Source organism: Amphibalanus amphitrite, unplaced genomic scaffold, assembly GCF_019059575.1.
Source record: "Amphibalanus amphitrite isolate SeventyFive unplaced genomic scaffold, NRLGWU_Aamphi_draft 000228F_arrow, whole genome shotgun sequence".
NCBI lineage: Eukaryota > Metazoa > Arthropoda > Thecostraca > Balanomorpha > Balanidae > Amphibalanus > Amphibalanus amphitrite.
This window is the reverse complement of record NW_024881723.1, coordinates 42,001-61,269: the sequence shown is the minus strand read 5'-3', so window position 1 is coordinate 61,269 and position 19,269 is coordinate 42,001. Positions and strand designations below refer to the sequence as shown.

The following is a 19,269-nucleotide window of genomic DNA, read 5'->3' as shown; positions in this document are numbered from 1 at the left end:
AGTCCGCCCCGCACCAGCGTCGACGCCCCTGCTGTCTGCAACAGCCAGAGCGGACAGGTGATAAATGCCACTGACTTATATCGTCAGAATGCCGGTCTCTCAGACCAGCCACCCAAGACTGTGCTACTACAGACTGTCGGCGCGCAGCCTGCCGCCGCTGTCCCCGTGCCGCTGTCCCAGACTGTCGGTATACGTACGTGGCCGGCGGCTTCTTGCAGGCGTGCATGGCGTCCTCATCACTGCCGTCCCCGCAGTCGTCCTCGCCGTTACACACCAGGCCGCCGTACACGCAGTTGGTGTTGTTACCTGTCGGGGTACGACACCGTTATAACAGACCAGACCGTTACACACCAGGCCGCCGTACACGCAGCTGGTGTTGTTACCTGTCGAGGTACGACACCGTTATAACAGATCGTCACAGACCAGACCGTTACACACCAGGCCGCCGTACACGCAGTTGGTGTTGTTACCTGTCGTGGTATGACACCGTTATAACAGAAAGTTACAGAACCGTCAGACCAGACCTTTACAGACCAGACCGTTACAGACCAGACCGTTACAGACCAGACCGTTACAGACCAGACCGTTACAGACCAGCCCGTTACAGACCAGACCACTATACAAAGCTGTCCTGACTGAGCGGGCAGCTCAGCGACCTTCACTGCTATATACGCCTATCACTGGCGTGTCGGCGTGTTGCACCATGACGTTCATAATCTGTCCCCTTCAAGAGCAGCGACTTCCTCATCGCTTATGGTATGTAGAAGTGAAACAAAAGCGCATTTAGCTTGAGTAAAGCTCTCAATAACCATACGAGGCTATGCATTACGCTTCGTAACGAAGCGAGTGTAGAAAGTCGCTTGAGTGAGTGTGCACTGTGCACTGCGCAGACCACTGGTGTCAGTGTCACTTCCTAGGCTCCGTTACACCCATGTGGTGTCCGCCAACTGCCGACCCGACCATGACCGCTCAGCAGGCCAGCTACTCACATTTGAAGAAGCTGGGCCTGCACTCGACCTGGCCGCAGGAGTCGGGCTCGTCCGACTTGTCCAGGCAGTCGGCGTTACCGTCGCAGTACCACGTCTTGGGAATGCAGATACCCGACTTCTCACACCTGCGCACCAGACGGAGCAGTCAGGGTCTGTCACAGCCGGCCAGACGGAGCAGTCAGGGCCGGCCACAGCGCCGTCAGGGCGGCTCCCGTGGAGCTACATCGCGCTTTGGAACGAGCAGCTCCGGGCCAAAACAACGTGTATAGAGTCAACAAACCAGAACGATTGGGGAACTCAGCAAATGCATAACAGCTCTACTCACGAACAAAAATTCCGTCGGCACGCCGTAAATTCAGGCATCACAGCTATTGTGACACTTTTTATGGCAGTCGGTCATAAATATTACACTTCAGTAGTACCATTAAGCATCTCTACATTCAAATAAAGGCACTACCGCTGGGCTGTCGGCGAAGCAGCCCGCAGCCGGCGGCCGCCGCACTGACCTGAACTGTTTCTCGGGGTTGCAGCTGTCGGGCGACACGGTCGGGCAGCCGGCCTCCTCACTGCCGTCCAGGCAGTCGGGGATGCCGTCACACTTGAACGACTCGTGCACGCACTGTTTGAGGTTAGCGCACTTGAACTGGTTGGCCGAGCAGGTGACCGGCGGACAGCCCTCCTCGTCCTTGTTGTCCAGACAGTCGTTGTCGCCGTCACACACCCACGACTGCGGGATGCAGTGGCCGGAGGGGCAGCTGAACTGGTACGAGGTACACGTCTTCTCGGCGCAGAATTCGCCCTCGTCCGAGCCGTCCTCACAGTCGTCCTCCGAGTCGCACTTCCACGCCGACGGGATGCAGCGACCGTTGGAGCACTTGAACTCGTGCTCGTCGCAAGTGACGTTCACGCAGCCCGTCTCGTCGGAGAAGTCACCACAGTCGTTGTCCGAGTCGCATTTGAAGGAGAGCGGCATGCAGCGTCCGCTGGCGCAGGCGAACTGCTCCTCCGAGCAGGTGGGCGCCGTGCAGTTCTGCTCCTCGTCAGAGTTGTCCAGGCAGTCGTCGTCTCCGTCGCACACCCACGGGTTGGGGATGCAGCGCTGGTTGGCGCACGTGAAGTCCCACTCGTTGGGGCACGCCTCGACGGGCGGCTCGGCGTCCGGCGCGTCCTCGCAGCGGCGCAGGTCTGAGCGCAGCTTCATGCCGTACGGACAGTCGCACTTGGCCACCAGGCCGCTGGCCGTCGTGTTGTCCGGGATCGGGAAACAGAAGCTGTCACAGCCGCCGTTGTTCTCCTTGCACGGATGATCCGGGTTGATCTGAGGGAGGGCAGGGCAAAACGGTCCGCGTGACATACGGGACGATGGCATATGACGTGTGGTATACAGGATCGGGGAATGGGGGGGGATAGGAAAAGGTAAGCAGCACACACAATGACCATGCATGCGGCGGAGTTTCAAAACAGATGCAAAAATGGCAGCGATGAATTCAAGAGGATATCTTCCTTCAGCAGTCCGAAGCGTACTTACCTTTCACATCTATCTACTTCCATTATTCCACCAAAAAAAGGCTGTTCCACAAAGCTCACTGCTCACCAGTGAAAATAGGTATTTACCATTCCATTGCCCATACCATACCATCTACCAACGTCCGGTCGCCCATCCGTGCCACGCACCTTCTGGATGTCCTGCGCGTAGACCTTGATGCCGAAGAGCCGGTTGGACTCCTGGACGCGCGCCACGGTAGTCTCGTCGGCGCCGGTCAGCTTGTTGAGCCGAACGATGGCGTCCAGACGCCAGTCCGTCACGTACAGGTGGTCTGCGGAGGGAGGGCGGCGTCATAAACGGTAACGTGGCGACGGACTGGGCGGGAACAGGGGCTGCAGTGGTTAATGGTTATGTCACTCATCTCGTTAGGTCTCCCTATGTTCGAATCGAATGTTCATATTCATTGAGATGCTTAAGGTGCCACAGTAACGGGAGAAGTTAGACCATTGTTAAGCCGCACATGGACCGCAATGGTTGGGTCGCATGTCGCATCCCCCACCCCCTCCCCATCGACTGATGGTAATGTGGTCATGCATGGTGATAAAACTGAGGCACCTTGATGCACAACCCGGAAATTGTGCTAATCAGGCACATTTTACCCTATTAGTAGTTGGGCGAGGCAAAACACAAGCAAACAACACCAATGTCGTTATTTCCGTCTTTACTAGGTAGCATTCTCAGCTACAATTATGTACGCTGGAGAAGTAAGAAATAGGAACTCGTGTTTGATTTCTTATGACCACAGCCTGCATTATGTTAGCGCAGTGGCCCGACATTATTTGTCCAGTAAAACAAAACGAGGCGTAAGACGCTGGATTTATTGGCCCACGGCGTCACGATCCTGTCATGATAGGGAGCGAGCCCGTACCAGCGCTTCATGAAATCGGGTATAAAAACGCCCCAACAATCGGCCAACCGGTCCCCGAAGCGCTGGACGGATGTACAAAACGAAAACCAGGTAAACTCGCTCCGACAGGTCCGCCGAGGGGCGGCATTCCGTTTCAGCTGGACGGCACCGCGGATCCGTGTCCAGAGACACCTGAAAATGCACATATTTTCACCGGTAACGAGTACAGCCGGACATGACGTTCGTTAGCATTTTCAGCAACTTCTGCTGGAAGCGACCACACATTTCCAATGAGTTTCCTTCAAGGCGTTCCTGACTTCTGATTTTCCACTCTGTTTCAACGGAAACTCCAACAGAAGTTCTCATCCACTGGCATCAACTATATGATGCATTCTTTATCCGTATCTTGTCTGTCATCCTGCCTGGTTTCCTTCCCAACAAACCTGGAGCTTGTTATGTCACCGGAACAGTCCAGTCTCCTCAGCATTCACCAGCCCGATGTACATTCACCAGCGGTGACCGTTCCGCGCGCACAACTGACTGCTCTGAGAGTCGCCGCTGCTCGCTAGCCACCTAGTCTCTTCACTCGGTCAGGTCGCCGCGCTCGTTGGCGCGCGGAGTCCACGACACGTTCGAGTCATAGTCGCAGTCGGACTCCTCGAGTCGCACCTTGCGCTGCAGCTTCCGCAGCTCGGCCTGCAGCATCCTCACCACGTTGTCCTTTTTCTGGAGCCGCTGCCGGGTGTCGACCAGGTCCTTCTCGAGTCGGCGCCGCTCCGCCCGCTCGCGGCGCAGCTCCTCCCTCTCCCGCAGCGGCTCTTCGGGCTCCTTGTCGGCGTCTGCGGCTCCGGCGGCGGAGGGGGCGCGGCCCGGCGCCGGCCGCAGCTGCGACAGCGAGCCGCGCGCGCCGCACTGCGGACACCGCGCCGGCCCGGCCCGCAGCCGGCGCGCCAGGCAGCTGTGCCCGAAGCCGTGGCCGCAGGGCAGCGCCACGCCGCGGTGCTCGCCGCTCCTGGCGCGCGGCTGGCGACAGATGGCGCACAGCTCGTCGCGGTGCCGCGCCGCCGCACTGGACGGAGCACTCACCATAGAGCCCATTCCCACGGCAGGCCGGAACAGCGGAAACAGTGTACCAACACCGGCGCTTACAAGGTCAGTCGATTCGGAGAAGTGTCTTCAGGATGATGCTGCTAAGTCGAGCACTGTTACATCAAACCAAAATGTATCAAATAGAAAGATCAGATAATCAATGGTGGCATGGATAAATTTGATAAGTAGTTCTTAGCCTGTCTAAATAAATGTTGAATTTTAGCCCATACCCATCCCCAGTTTTCCCCGCAGTAAACGTTCTTTGTGGAGCAAAGCGAGCACTGCACATATTTGGAACCGGTTTTTAATTATCTATCTCAGCTCGTGCCAATTCAATTCAGTAAACCACGGGCATGGAAACAATTACTGCCAGCGGGAAAGTCTGGGGACTTTTTCAGAAACGTCAAATGTCCATAACATAATAGCATAATAAACGATTGTTAAGTTCCACTTCTGCCATTCAATACAAAACCAGTCACGTACGTAATCCGTTCTTTCCTTATAGTTTAGGTAGAATGAGGAACTTTGCCATAAAACTTCCAGAAATACAACAAGTAGAATCTCCTCGAATACATTGATGAAATAAAATATATGTATCACGTAACCGATAAAAACTAATCACGATTGCCCACGTAGCAGTAATCGCCACGCACTTTCAGAATGTGGATCGCTCATGATTGTTCAATACAATACAATAGCAGCAAAGTACACCCAATAAAAAAGCACGGTAATATCTACAACCAAAAACATCAACAGTTGACGGCCCTGCTCCTCGGCCGGCCCCGTCGGCAGCTCACCTCTGAAGATGACCAGCGAGAAGGGGTGCTTGATGTTGCGGCTGGTGATGGTCTTGACGTCTGTGCCGTCTAGGTTGGCGTGCTGCACGTGGTCCAGCAGCGCGTCGCACCAGTACAGCCGGTCGCTGTCGTAGTCGATGCTCAGGCCGTTGGGCCAGCCGAGCAGCACGTTCTTGAACACCATGACGTTGCTGCCGTCGGCGTAGGCGCGGCTGATGTTGGCCGGCCGGTCCCACTCCGAGAAGAAAATGTAGCTGCGGGACGGAGACAGGAGGCAGAGGGGAGGAGGGTAAGTACTAAGTACGTGACAAACGGCCCGGCGGTCACACCGCAAAAACTGCTCACCGTGAAATCCGCCACGAGCGACCTTGGGATGAAGATTGCAGCCCCTTCACCGACCTAGAACACTGCTCTGCGGTGGGTGACAACTACAATAGAACAAAAACACCGACTAGAATCCTGATAATTGTGCAGCGAACACAGACGTATGGGTGTAATCAGCTAACAATAGAAACATTTCAACAAACATCGGGTCACTTTCTTTGCCCACGGTGAGTCCGTGCAGAAATGACAGCTCAAGCCGAACATTGCAGACGTTTACCGGAGCGTTGCGCCTGGATAGGTATAGAGCCAGGCAGATTGCAATAAAAACGAGGCCGGTTTCCCCGTTGATCAGAGTAAACGGCATGGCCAATTCAACATTGTAACCGGCTTCATGGTGCAATATTGCGTAGAAGAAAAGAAATATCAACGAGTGGCAGATTACCTCAGAGCCCTGAAGCACCAATCAAATATCGGCAGAAATGGTGAGTCCCCCCACCTGGCCCTACCACAGCCCTCCCTCTCCGCGGTACTCCCACTCACCCCTTGTTGGGGTGGACGGCGATTGCGCGCGGCCGGGCCAGGTTCTTCAGCAGCGTGCGTCGGATCCGCGTGGCCCCCGTGTTGATCACGTTCAGCGTGGCCTTGCGGCTGTCGATGTAGTATAGGTTTCCCGAGATCCAGTCGAGCGCCAGACCCTCGACGCCCTCGTTCTGCGAGGCCAGCACGTTCTCTCGGCCGGTACCGTCGCGGTTGATGCGGTAGATGACGTCCAGTAGCACGTCCGAGTAGTAGATCTTGTGCGCCCGGTAGTCGAAGTCGAGGCCGACGAAGCGCGCCGTGCGGGACACAATCGGCATCATGGCGTCGTTCATGTTGGAGGCCACCGGATCCAGAACCTGCCGCAGACGGGGAGGGGTGGTCAGCCGGGTCCAGAACCTGCCACAGACAGGGAGGGATGGTCAGCCGGGGTGAGGTAGGACAGCAAATGTACAGTAGGAGAGGGATAATCAGGCGAAGGGAGCCCTGTACGCATATGATGGAGATGCATGTAGATCGACTGATTGGATTAGTCAGGTCGACGGAGACAGGACCTGATAAAAGAGAGAGAGAGAGAGAGAGAGAGAGAGAGAGAGAGAGAGAGAGAGAGAGAGAGAGAGAGAGAGAGAGAGAGAGAGAGCGCTACCACATTATGCAGGCCAATCTGGGAACAACAGTGGCCGCTGTGCTGTTTGAATGCCAGGGCTTACCCAGCAATAAAGCACCATTCGGATGAACTATGAAGCAGGGTGTTATAGGAAGGTGTAGGTACTAGTTTACATCTATCACGAAAGGAAAATGGAAAACCATTTTACCCTAGCCGCTAGCAGCCTCCCTCGCCAATCACATGAACCACCCGAATGTGTCCCGACGCACCTGTCCCTTGATGAACTTCTGCTGCGAATACATCAGGAACTCTTGGACGGGCATGCACTCCATCTTGTTGGCACGCAGGTAGAAGCCCACCTCACAGCCGCACCTGTAGCCCAGGCCGTTCTTTTCCGTGTTTTGGGTGAGCAGACACAGGTGCTGGCACAGGCTGTTCTCACCGCACGGAGACGGCACTGCAACCAATATACAGGTGGGCGGGTAAAGAACAGCCACAGACGACATAGATCATTTCGCATGTGAGATCATTTACCGGTGAGCTCACAAATAAGAACGTTTGCAGGTGAGCGGCGGACCCCCGGACTGGGTGGGGACGAGGGCCAGAGCGGGATCGGCCATGAAGTCAGCCCAGGCTAAGCCCATCTGCGGCGCAGAGAACGGGCGGCCGCTCCGGCGCAGAGGGCAGACGGCCGCTCCGGCGCAGAGGACAGACGGCCGCTCCGGTGCAGAGGGCAGACGGCCGCTCCGGCGCAGAGGACAGACGGGCGCCGCTCCGGCGCTGGGAGCCCACTCGCGCCCATGTTCCGCTGATTCAGCCATTGTCGCGGATCCACAGACACGCTGTTCGGGAATTCAGGAAAATGCTGACGTGCCCATTATGCTCATTGTCAATGCAATCAGCCATTCGTGATGGCTTGCTTTTCTTTCATTAATAATTCGGACACGGGCGGCATCATATTCACGTAAAACGAACAATGTGTAAAGTAGGCCTGAAACATTTTTGGGCAGGTAATTAATTACCTTTTACATTACATTTTCAGGTTCCGCATTCGCCAGTGTATCAGTATGCTCTCAGGTAGCAGTGTGTAAGTGAAAGTCTGTGTCAGTTTGACAGTGTATCAGTACCCCCCTACTCACACTGCGGCTACAGGAGCGAGTGGTCAGTGTATCAATGTATCCGGGTATCAGTGTATCAGTCTGTCAATATCCCCTCTATAACTCACGACATAGCTGCAGGAGCGAGTGTACCAGTCTGTATCGGTGTATCAGTACCCCTCTTACTCACGCTGCGGCTGCGGGAGCGGGTGGACAGTGTATCAATGCATCAGTGTATCCGTGTATCACTGTATCCGTGTATCAGTATCCTCTATACTCACGCTGCGGCTGCAGGAGCGGGTGGATAGTGTATCCGCGTATCACTGTATCCGTGTATCAGTATCCTCTATACTCACGCTGCGGCTGCAGGAGCGGGTGGACAGTGTATCAGTGTATCACTGTATCCGTGTATCAGTATCCTCTATACTCACGCTGCGGCTGCAGCAGCGGGTGCACGGCGCGGATGGCGCGCGGCTCTCCCGGCGTGTCCTTGTCCGTGTGCACGTTGCGCACCGAGGGCAGGCCGTTGAACTTGTCCACCTGCACCACGCCCTGGCGGATCACATCCGTCCAGAAGACGCGCCGCTCGAACAGCGCCAGCCGACTGGGCGCCGGCACGTTGGTGGAGCCGCGCAGCACCGGGAACCTGACAGGGCGCACGGGCCGGTCAGACAGCATAACGGACAGACGGGTACACGGACAGGGGGGGGGGCAGACAGTACAACGGACAGACGGCTACACGGACCAGACAGCACAACGGACAGACGGCTACACGGACCAGACAGCACAACGGACAGACGGGTACACGGGCCGGTCAGACAGCACAACGGACAGACGGGTACACGGGCCGGTCAGACAGCACAACGGACAGACGGGTACACGGACAGGGGGTCAGACAGCACAACGGACAGACGGGTACACGGGCCGGTCAGACAGCACAACGGACAGACGGGTACACGGGCCGGTCAGACAGCACAACGGACAGACACGGCCGGTCAGACAGCACAACGGACAGACACGGCCGGTCAGACAGCACAACGGACAGACGGGTACACGGACGGGCCGGTCAGACAGCACAACGGACAGACGGGTACACGGGTCAGACAGCACAACGGACAGACGGGTACAAGGACACGGCCAGTCAGACAGCGACCGAACGCCGATCGCACCAGCGCGTCAGCAACCTTACCGAGCAACGCAGCTCTAAAGCTGTACACACATCCTGTTCGCACATGGCCTAATGGGATTCAGTTATCTCACAGTGTCGCTCAATGACAGTTTTTTCATACTGTAATGAAAATAGAGTAATATTTCCTTCCTACTCGTCGATATTTCCAGGTAGCATCCGGAATGCTTCAAAACAAACTTTCCCAACATGGTCACCGTATGGCCACACCACAGCACTATGATGGCCGTGCGTGGGTGCCAGTGATGTCACCCTTCGGTCAGGTGGACCGGGGAAGTCCGGTCCTACCATCCCTCGTACAGGTATAACATTACCCTGCTACGTATAGGTACTACTCCCCTCGTACCTGTACTCCCCCGTCGTACCTGAACTCTCCCTCGTAGTCGACCGTCTCGATGTAGTCGAGCAGCGAGTCACAGAAGTAGACTCGTTTGGTGATGATGTCCACAGCGACTCCCGACGCCTGGTAGATGGCCTCCGACACAAGCGCGCGCAGCTCCGTGCCGTCCATGTTGGCGCGCACGATCCGGTCTTGGTCGGCCACAAACATGTACCTGCAAGGGGTGCACAGAGGTTAGTACAAGCGTGTGTACCTCCCAGCGGTACCTGATGGGTACACAAGTCAGTATGTATACAGCAGCTGTGCCCCCCTCGGTACTTGGCGTGGTACATAGGCCGATACGGACCGCAGCTGTGTCCCACGCTGTAACTGGGTGCCGGTGCTATGTCCCGGACCTGTCGACCCGGTACCAGCGCGTACCATCTGTCCTTTGTTGGCGGCGCGGTGACATACTGTGCGGGGGTCTCAGTACACGCCATGACGCCCCCTCCCCGGTCCGGTGGCTATCCGCGCTCAGCAGTCACGCAGTCGGCAGCACACACCAGCCCAGTTCAGTGCCATAGCGGGCGGCTCGGTCGGCCCCCGCCCCCGCCTGCGGTCGGCGGCTGCACGCAACAGGTGCATTCCTGCAGCGGGGGGACACCGGGCGGGCGCCGGCAGGGCGCTGACCCGGCTCAGAGGGGCCGCTCCGTCAGCCCCCTGGCCAGCCCAGCGCACTGCTCGAGTCGGCATGACTAGCAGAGACGGCCACCAGACTCCCCAGAAAGGCCCCGCTCTTCGCTGAGCCCGACCATTTTTACGGCATCTTTCGGCCGTGCACAATGCGATTGCTATCGAGACATGCAATGTGAATCTGGCAGTGGCCAACGGAAGGCGGTGAAACCAACCGAAAACGGTTGCGGAATGAGTGCTGGCTGGAAAAGTCCAGCCATATCAAAGGTATTTAACTGGACTTAACGGCAATCCAGAGTGACTTATTTCTCTGAGTTTTGCATCAGCCTTCGTTTTTAAGCCGTTCAGCTCCCCCGCTCATCCAGACATCTAAAAACTCATTCCCCTTTGCGCTCATCCTCGCTGCCACCCCCAGCCCTCTTTTTTCCTCCAGGCTGCAGTACTGACCCCATGAGCAGGTCGAGTGCCACGTCTCGCGGGCTGGTCAGGTTGACCCCCCCCCCTCCCCCCTCCCCTCCCTGCAGTACTGACCCCATGAGCGGGTCGAGCGCCACGTCTCGCGGGCTGGTCAGGTTGACCCCCTCCCACTCCCCTTTCCTACGGTACTGACCCCATGAGCGGGTCGAGCGCCACGTCTCGCGGGCTGGTCAGGTTGAAGCCGATGACGATGGCGTGGTGTTTGCCGTCGATGGTGAACACGTCCACCTTCTGACCGATCATGTCGGCAACATAGACGTTGTTTCCGATCCAGTCAACGGCCACGGCCACGGGCGACCACGTGGAGCTGGTGCTGATGTTGAGCACCGCCGTACCCGGGTCCTGGTTCAGCCGGCTCCGGTACACCTGGAGCACAGAGCACAGAGGTAAGCACAGAGCACATGGGTGAGCACAGGGCACACGGGTGGGTACAGAGCACACAGCACGGAGGATGAGCACACGGACACGAAGGAATGCTGCAATGTCATTGCAATTTTCATATCACAATATATCACAATTGAGAGGTAGTTGGAATTCATAGGCTTTAAGCGATGGCCGTTTTGGACTTTGGTTTCCGCTGCACTTCGTATGCTGTTTTGACTGGTTTCACGTTGTCGGTTCGGTGCGGAAAGTAGCGTTGACGATGCCCAGGTGGCCGGCGATGGGAGCACATCAATCCGGCCGCACCCACGTCCCCTGTCAGCACGACTGGCTCTCCTGGTGAGCAAGAAACCAGCAAAAATGCACCGCATCATCGGCTGACTGCGGCCCAGATGGCCGCCGACCGGACAGGAAAATAGGCTGCTATTTTTTACGACGTGGATTTTCGCGCTGTCCTGTGTTCTGGGAATGGTAAAAATCGGCTGACAATAGCCGCTGCATGCCACACACTGTCACTGGCAGTCGGCTTTCTACCCCAGCCGTTCGGAGGGCTCGCTGGAAGGTATCCGGCGGCTCAATTAGTGGTTTACCCGGCGCCAGACCATGCATTGATTCACGACTGTCGGGCAGTTCAAGGAACGGCTGGGAGCAGCGCAGGTCGATCGCCAGAAACGCTCGGCAGTGAGCCGGATCGCCCGCTCGGTACCCTGATCTGTAGTCATGCGCACAGCTCTATTCCAGTGAACGAACACGCCACACGGGCTCAGTAACAACTTTGAAGGAGACGGCCTTTTACAACGCCAACGGACCAATTCAAGCGTACGCTGGACTTCACAGGAAACTAGAATAGGTAGGTTAGTTGACATGAATGATGAAAACTAATCAAGTTTAAATAAATTTCCATAAGCATTGCATGACTGTTTTGGAGACTCACGTAGAATCAAATGACCAAATAAAAAAAGGAACCATAGCATTATTCTGAGTACCTCGATACGGTACCAGGTGCGGACGCGGGCGCAGCGACCGGCCGGCCGGACAGCGCGCCTCTATGTAAATACCGCTATCCCATACATAGACCCTGTGCTGCCGGCGGGCGGACCGGACCCGTGGTGCAGCCGTAGCGCGCGGCCCGGCTGCCTACCGGGATTATCGGCCGTCCGAGCATCCCGGCGTGACGTCACAAACGGGTCCCCGGCGCGGCCGCGGTGGGCCGGTCGAATTTTACCGGCCGCCCGGCCGCCGGCCATGTTCCGCTGCATGTGCCCGAGAGCCAGCCGGCCCGTTCTCGACGAGGAAAAACACGCCGCCGCCGACACCTCTTCACGGCCGCTGGCGGCTGCAGGCGGGGGCAGGGGCGGGCCGCGCGGGGTACACGGGCCGGTCAGCAGCGGTGAGGGCTCCGTGGGACGCCACTGGGACGGGTGGGCCGCCGCGGCGTCCCGCCCGCCCGGCCACACAACTCACACGTCACCGGGGCGGGTGGCCGCTGCCTGGCCGCACGCCAACGGAAGTCCGGCCCAACACCAGATTAGGACACTGATAGATGATGGGCTTCGGTAGCACCACACGACGTCTGCATACCCATCGCTTCCACGAACAACAAAAGGGCTTCTTCAGTTGTTATGTGGGTACTACAAGCATCTACAAACCAAAACTCGGACATAAGGAGCAAGGCAAATTTTCGAACACAGGAAAAGCTAGATGGATCCAGAGCCTTCCAAGTTCAGAAGAAGGCATCTGAAAGCAGTCATCGGAAGAGGAAAACATCTGTTCGTTGTGAATTTCCTGTTTATTTCAGCGGTACGAACAGCCTGTTTGCCGTTTTGCTCTTCGCTCTGCGGCAGCCGGCCGGCGGGGGCTCCAGCCGGGGTGTCGTGACCTGAGGGGCCGTGGGATCCTGCAGCGCCCTTACAGGGGCTGTGAGCCGCTGACAGAGCTGGGGTCGGACCGGGGTATGTCGGCCGCGGCCCCCGGACGGACCGTGCGCGGCGACACGGCAGCGGCCGGCACGGAACGGCTGACCGGGCGCCGATAGGTCACGGGCCCACGGTCAGTCTCACGGACACACGGCCCCACGGTCCGTCTCACGGACTCGCGGCCGTCTGAGGTTCAGCTGCTCGCGGGTCCTGGCTACATCTAGCTCTGGCTCTGTTCGTCGATAAGGCGTGAGTCACTGAGTGTACGCCGGCGCCCCTGACCCTCCCCTCCCACCCACCCCGTCCCCTTCCCTCCCCCTCCCCCGAGACGGCCCACCGGCCGCGCGGTGGTCACGAAACAGTACGGTACCTCCCCTCCCTCCCTTCCCTTCCCGGGCTGACCAGTCGCCGGTCACGATAGATATGTAGGTCTTGCCGACCGTGACCAGGGGTGAAAGACGGGACGGCACGGGGAGGGGATGGGGAGGGGTGGTGCTGCCGAGACCGGGTCATGGCACTCGACCACTCCTCAGTCAGACGGAACTGGGAGGGGAAGGAGACGAGACGGAGACGGCGCGGGGACGGACAGGGACGGACAGGGAACGGCGGTGTGGACAGAGACAGGAGCGCATTGGTACTTGGTAGTGCTCCTGGCTCGGAACTGAACAGGGAAAACCAATAGCGGCCACTGACCGCTGATCATTATGGAACACGAATAACAATAACACAGTCCGGGGAATCCCACCAGCAATGCAACCAGAATGGAACAAGGATACTCAGAGTTTCCATGAAAGTCATTTTACATAATACAATCCGCCATGCCACACGGACTGATCTCTTCTAGTCATCATGAGCTAGGCCAGAAGCCGCTCTCATCCCGGATCAAATGGCCGAAGCGCTGTGGAGCCAAGGTCACAGTCGGTCCGGCGGCGCAGATCCACACAGCCCGGGCGGGCCGCGGTGGGGGGGGGGGGCGGACACAGGGGCGCATAGGGGTCGTCGGTCTTACCTTCCTTGTGTCGGTGTCGGACCAGAACAGCATGCCCTTCTGGTAGTGGTAGTCGACGCCGCTGGCGGCCGTCGTGTTGGCCACCACCTCCACGTCCTTCTTCCGCGGGTCCAGCCGCAGGATCTGTCGGAGGAGCGGACGTCAGTGCCGTCCGGCAGCGCATTTCGTTTTGGTTTTTCATTACTGCGCACTTCCAATACACCGTTGTGCAATGTGCGGCGTGCGGCGTGCATACTGCGCGTGCCTGCCCACCGTATCGTATTGTTATTCAGTGTAAGCTGCCGTATAATCCCCCCCCGGTCCCCTCCCCAGTGGGGGCAGTCCGGCTGCCGACTGCACAGCGCAGACCGGCTACCTCGGGTCCGAACCGACCACAGTCATTATCAGTATGCAGGGTTCGGTCCGGCACGGACAGTCGTCCCCGCCGAGGCCGGCAGTCGTTTTCAGTGCCGCCTCCGTCTCACAAACAGGCACAAAAACACACACGGTCCCTGCCATCGCGGCAGTCTTCCCCAGCTACAGGCAGAACCGCTAATTGTTATTCGTCCGGTCCGCCGCCGTGGGGTAAGGGATGGGCTGTGACCGCCGGACCCGTACGGACGGGGGACCGACCACTGCGTCCACCGTATTCGAAGGACAGTGGGGTGAGGTGGGACATGGGTGGGACGCCCACCGTTCACCATTCACTGCGTGCTATCCATCGGCCACCGTATCCACTGTCTATCGGTTGTCCAGGGCCGTCGGTGCTCGTTCAGCCCCCTCCCCCTGCCACAGCTCGTCTCTGCCGCCGCCGGCGACATGACGCCGGGTGCTCGAAGACTCGGGAAAACACGGAGCTGCGCCGCGGTGCACTGGACCAAGGCCGGGCCGGCGGAGCTCACACAGCCCCGGCTCAAGGCTGCCCAGTGCCCACTCAATGGGTAGGTGCCGCGGTCACCCTTCGTGAGTCGACAGGCAGTTAAAGGTACAAAAAAAAATGTTCAGCAATGGACAGCGCTAAACAACTCCGACTTTCGCAAGTTGTCACTTATCGACGCAGCTGTAAAAACATACCTACTAATTATTGGTAAAAATAAAAAATGAACGGGACGTAATGATCAGTAGGCAGCTGGCTATTATTTCGCTCGGTTGTAATGCCCCAAGCCCGTTCCGCCCGTTCCTCGGCCTGTCAAGCCTACGATGGACACCGACGATCTTCATCGGTCACACCGCCGCCCTGGTCCATTCCTGGTCTGCTGCTGGTCTGCTGCTGGTCCACAGATGGTCTGTCGGTGTCGGCCGGACCGGTCGGCCGCGCGCCTCTGACGGTGAATCACCCGCCGGCAGCGGCGGCGGCACGTTGTGCCACGCGGCGTGGTACCGACCGGCGCCGTGGCACAGCACGCCACCCAAACGGAAACGGACCGCGCCGGTCGCAGTCCCACATCAGACCATTGTCACTGTACCGGATACCAGCCGCAGAGCAGCGAGCTGCCGGCCGCAGCCCCGCGCCACACCTGTATGTCGCCGTGCCGGCCGCAGCGAGCGGCGCACTTCCGAGCGTCACCGCTGGCGGTGTCACCGGCGTCAGCGGGAGGCGTTCCGTCAGCGGGCGGCGCTCCGTTAGCGCTCCGTCAGCGGGAGGCGCTCCGTCAGCGGGAGGCGCTCCGTCAGCGGCCAACGCTCCGTCAGCGGGAGGCGCTCTGTCAGCGGGCAGCGCTCCATCAGCGCTCCATCAGCGGTCAGCGCTCAGTCAGCGCTCCGTCAGCGCCCCATCAGTGGGCAGCGTTCCGTCAGCGGTCAGCGCTCCATCAGAGGGCAATACGGTATCCGCTCCCAGTCCGTACTCGCCATGGCGCACCAGTCAACAGAGCATGGCCCTGGGAACTCCCAGTTCAGAGTTGGCCGGCAGTGATAACCCTTCCAGCGCCGGGCGGTCCAGGACCACCGAGACCCCAGGAGACCGCCCGGGGAAGGGACGCGCCGTGTGACGCGTCACCCGTCACCGTGTCGGCCGCGTCCGTCACGGGGTCGCTGGCTCTGCGTCACGCCGTGCCGGCCGCCCACCACCGTGAGGCCGGCGAGACGCGTTGCGAAACCAGTTTACCACCTGCGCAGCGGCCCAGCCGAGGCGGTTCGTCTTCAGGTGAAGCCGATTACTCATTAACGGATACAGCCGCGGCTGGCAGGCTGCACAGCCGAGACCTGACCAGACCCCACAGTTTACACAACTCAACAGCATTAGTTACCCCCTGTGTACCGCATTGTTTGAGCCAATGCAAATTGAATGACTCCACCGTCAAGTGTGCACAGGAAGAAGAAAGTGTTCGCTCGACCCATGGCGGATATGAACGGTGCTCGGCAGGCGAGACCAAATCGTGTGAAGGGCGCAGAACAGAGCCATTGTTTTCAGCTGGCCGGACACGCTCTAACAGTCCGGGTGTCCCGGCGGGTGCCGGCAGCGCTCGCCGGGAATGGGTGCAGCTCTGTCGGCGGAGCGACTCGTCTGTTCGTATCGCGGCGGTTTGCGCTATAAAGTACGTGCCGCCGGTACCATTCCGGCTCAGCTGCTCACTACAGACTGTGACGGAGCGCCCGGGCCGCTCTGGTACGGAGCTCCGCCACCGCCGCAGAGTACCAGCCCGCTCCCGAGAACCACCCAGGGACGGACGGACGGTACGAGCAGGCGCCGCTGAGCTCGACACGCCGGACCGGTTCCGCGCGGCGGCCGCAGCGGTGGGGACGTCACCGGGCGCCGCGGCACCGGCCGGTCCAGACACGAGCCGCTCGACAGGCACCGTCCCACAACTGCGCGATATCAGCCGTGAAGTGAGCTGACTCACATCCACCGGGTGACGTAGTACAATATAACATTAAACAGCACAGCGACAGAGACTGGAATGTTCCACAATTTCAGCGGCCGCGCCGACCCGGCAAACAATGCCTGAATTCAGGGTAATGTGAGCATTAGAAAATGAATACCTGGAACGGGTGTTGCTCAAGCCTGGGTATTGCTCAAGCCTGAGTAACTAATACACAACATACGATATCGGAGAATCACTAATATCATCCAGTTCAAGGGAAGCGACTTAGCACCACTGAGTGCTCCGTCGTAAATCCTCTTATTGATTGTCATGGGGTTCAGAGACGCGTCGTGATCATTATGTGCCCACCCTAACTCCTCACCAGTCGCGCCAGCAACCATAAGGTCGTCCTTCCCGTTCTTAGGAGATCATTTTCTCGTGTGCCATCACCTACCATTTGTGTGCCATCACCTATCTTGGTCTGATAGGCGTAGTATAGGCGCAGTTTGTCCGGGTTATACCATGCCGTTGGGTTGTCTGTGTGTACACTGTACATATGTTCAATGTTCATTGGTCACCTACCTTGGTCTGATAGGCGTAGTAGAGGCGCAGTTTGTCCGGGTATTGCCGCTGAGTTGTCTGTGTATTTACATACCTTGGTCTGATAGGCGTAGTAGAGGCGCAGTTTGTCCGGGTTATACCATGCCGCTGAGTTGTCTGTGTGCCACCACCTACCTTGGTCTGATAGGCGTAGTAGAGGCGCAGTTTGTCCGAGTTATACCATGCCGCTGAGTTGTCTGTGTATTTACATACCTTGGTCTGATAGGCGTAGTAGAGGCGCAGTTTGTCCGGGTATTGCCGCTGAGTTGTCTGTGTATTTACATACCTTGGTCTGATAGGCGTAGTAGAGGCGCAATTTGTCCGAGTTATCCCGTGCCGCTGAGTTGTCTGTGTGCCACCACCTACCTTGGCCTGATAGGCGTAGTAGAGGCGCAGTTTGTCCGGGTATTGCCGCTGAGTTGTATGTGCATTTACATACCTTGGTCTGATAGGCGTAGTAGAGGCGCACTTTGTCCGAGTTATACCATGCCGCTGAGTTGTCTGTGAGCCACCACCTACCTTGGTCTGATAGGCGTAGTAGAGGCGCAGTTTGTCCGGGTATTGCCGCTGAGTTGTATGTGCATTTACATACCTTGGTCTGATAGGCGTAGTAGAGGCGCAGTTTGCCCGAGTTATCCCGTGCCGCTGAGTTGTCTGTGTATTCACATACCTTGGTCTGATAGTTAGGCGTAGTAGAGGCGCAGTTTGTCCGAGTTATGCCATGCCGCTGAGTTGTCTGTGAGCCACCACATACCGTGGTCTGATAGGCGTAGTAGAGGCGCAGTTTGTCCGAGTTATCCCGTGCCGCTGGGTTGTCTGTGTATTCACCTACCTTGGTCTGATAGGCGTAGTAGAGGCGCAGTTTGTCCGAGTTCTCTGCCAGACAGACGGTTCCGTTCAGCTGGTAGCCGACCTTGCAGAGGCACTTGTAGCTGCCGTCTGTGTTGGTACAAAAGTGGTCGCAGTAGCCCCAGCCGTTACACTCGTTCAGGTCTGCCGACACAGAGAGGGCCGGTCGGAGGGCGGTCGTACTCGTGGGGACGGGTGATGGCATACAACAATCAGTCACAGAGACCGACCAGCCTCTGGCCCGAGAGTGCATTTTCCACAGCCAACAGACGACCCCGGGCGGAGACTTTACACACTCCACACAGAGCGAGAGGGACGTGACTGCCACCATCGGCCAGTAAACCTTGACCACGCGAAACGACAGTCAATTATCGACCTCCACTGCACGGCGTCGCGGCCTTCCATTCCAGCCACTCCGGCACGCAAGCCGGCCCCGTAATTGTCAGCAATCCCCGCAGAGAGACGAGATTCTATAATGGGAAAACAGATAGACCAGGATGCTTAGGAGATGGGTAATGTTTACGTTAAATCTGAAGCATTATAAACGTGTTGTGGTAGCGTGCTTGCAAAATATGCAAACCTGCCACAGACGATGATATTCACGGCTACCAGTGTGGTTTCTTTAATCTTTTTATTTGCGTGAATCCCGGAGCAGGCGTGCCTTTCCTACCCAGGGTGGTGTTGGCCAACTCGGGGTCACGTGCTACCGGCTGAATAGGATCGGCCGGGATGGGAGGGGGAAGGTAAGTCCTGTTGGCAGCTCGCCAAAGCACGTGACACGGTTCAATCGCACATCGCGAACCTTCACCGCACCTGGACCTGAACTCTATAAAGTACAATGCATTGTGCCTATGCACCATGCATTATGCACGCAGTAGGTACATGGTACATGGCAAACGATACTCAATTCTCTATGTAGCCGGTACTCGTTACTCGTTACTCGCTACTCATTACTCGTTACTCGGTACTCGTTACTCGTTACTCGCTACTCATTACTCGTTACTCGCTACTCATTACTCGTTACTCGCTACTCATTACTCGTTACTCGCTACTCATTACTCGTTACTCGCTACTCATTACTCGTTACTCGCTACTCATTACTCGTTACTCGTTACTCGTTACTCGTTACTCGTTACTCGTTACTCGGTACTCGCTACTCGTTACTCGTTACTCATTACTCGTTACTCGTTACTCGTTACTCGTTACTCGGTACTCGGTACTCG

General features: G+C 57.7%; 1 protein-coding gene across 1 annotated transcript in view; it reads right to left on the bottom strand.

The window, feature by feature from the left end:
* The window catches only part of LOC122385703 (low-density lipoprotein receptor-related protein 2-like), a 65,609-nt gene extending 48,241 nt beyond the window's left edge, over window positions 1-17,368 (bottom strand). The window contains exons 1-12 of the mRNA XM_043374151.1: window positions 17,333-17,368; window positions 13,815-13,937; window positions 10,642-10,874; window positions 9,385-9,573; window positions 8,265-8,479; window positions 7,006-7,193; window positions 6,133-6,488; window positions 5,269-5,522; window positions 2,664-2,806; window positions 1,496-2,307; window positions 990-1,114; window positions 198-306 (exon numbers count right to left, since the gene is read on the bottom strand). Of these exons, the coding sequence (XP_043230086.1) occupies window positions 198-306; window positions 990-1,114; window positions 1,496-2,307; window positions 2,664-2,806; window positions 5,269-5,522; window positions 6,133-6,488; window positions 7,006-7,193; window positions 8,265-8,479; window positions 9,385-9,573; window positions 10,642-10,874; window positions 13,815-13,847 (2,657 nt within the window). The 5' untranslated portion in view covers window positions 13,848-13,937; window positions 17,333-17,368. The remainder of the gene's footprint in view (window positions 1-197; window positions 307-989; window positions 1,115-1,495; window positions 2,308-2,663; window positions 2,807-5,268; window positions 5,523-6,132; window positions 6,489-7,005; window positions 7,194-8,264; window positions 8,480-9,384; window positions 9,574-10,641; window positions 10,875-13,814; window positions 13,938-17,332) is intronic.
* Between the last annotated feature and the right edge of the window lie 1,901 nt (window positions 17,369-19,269).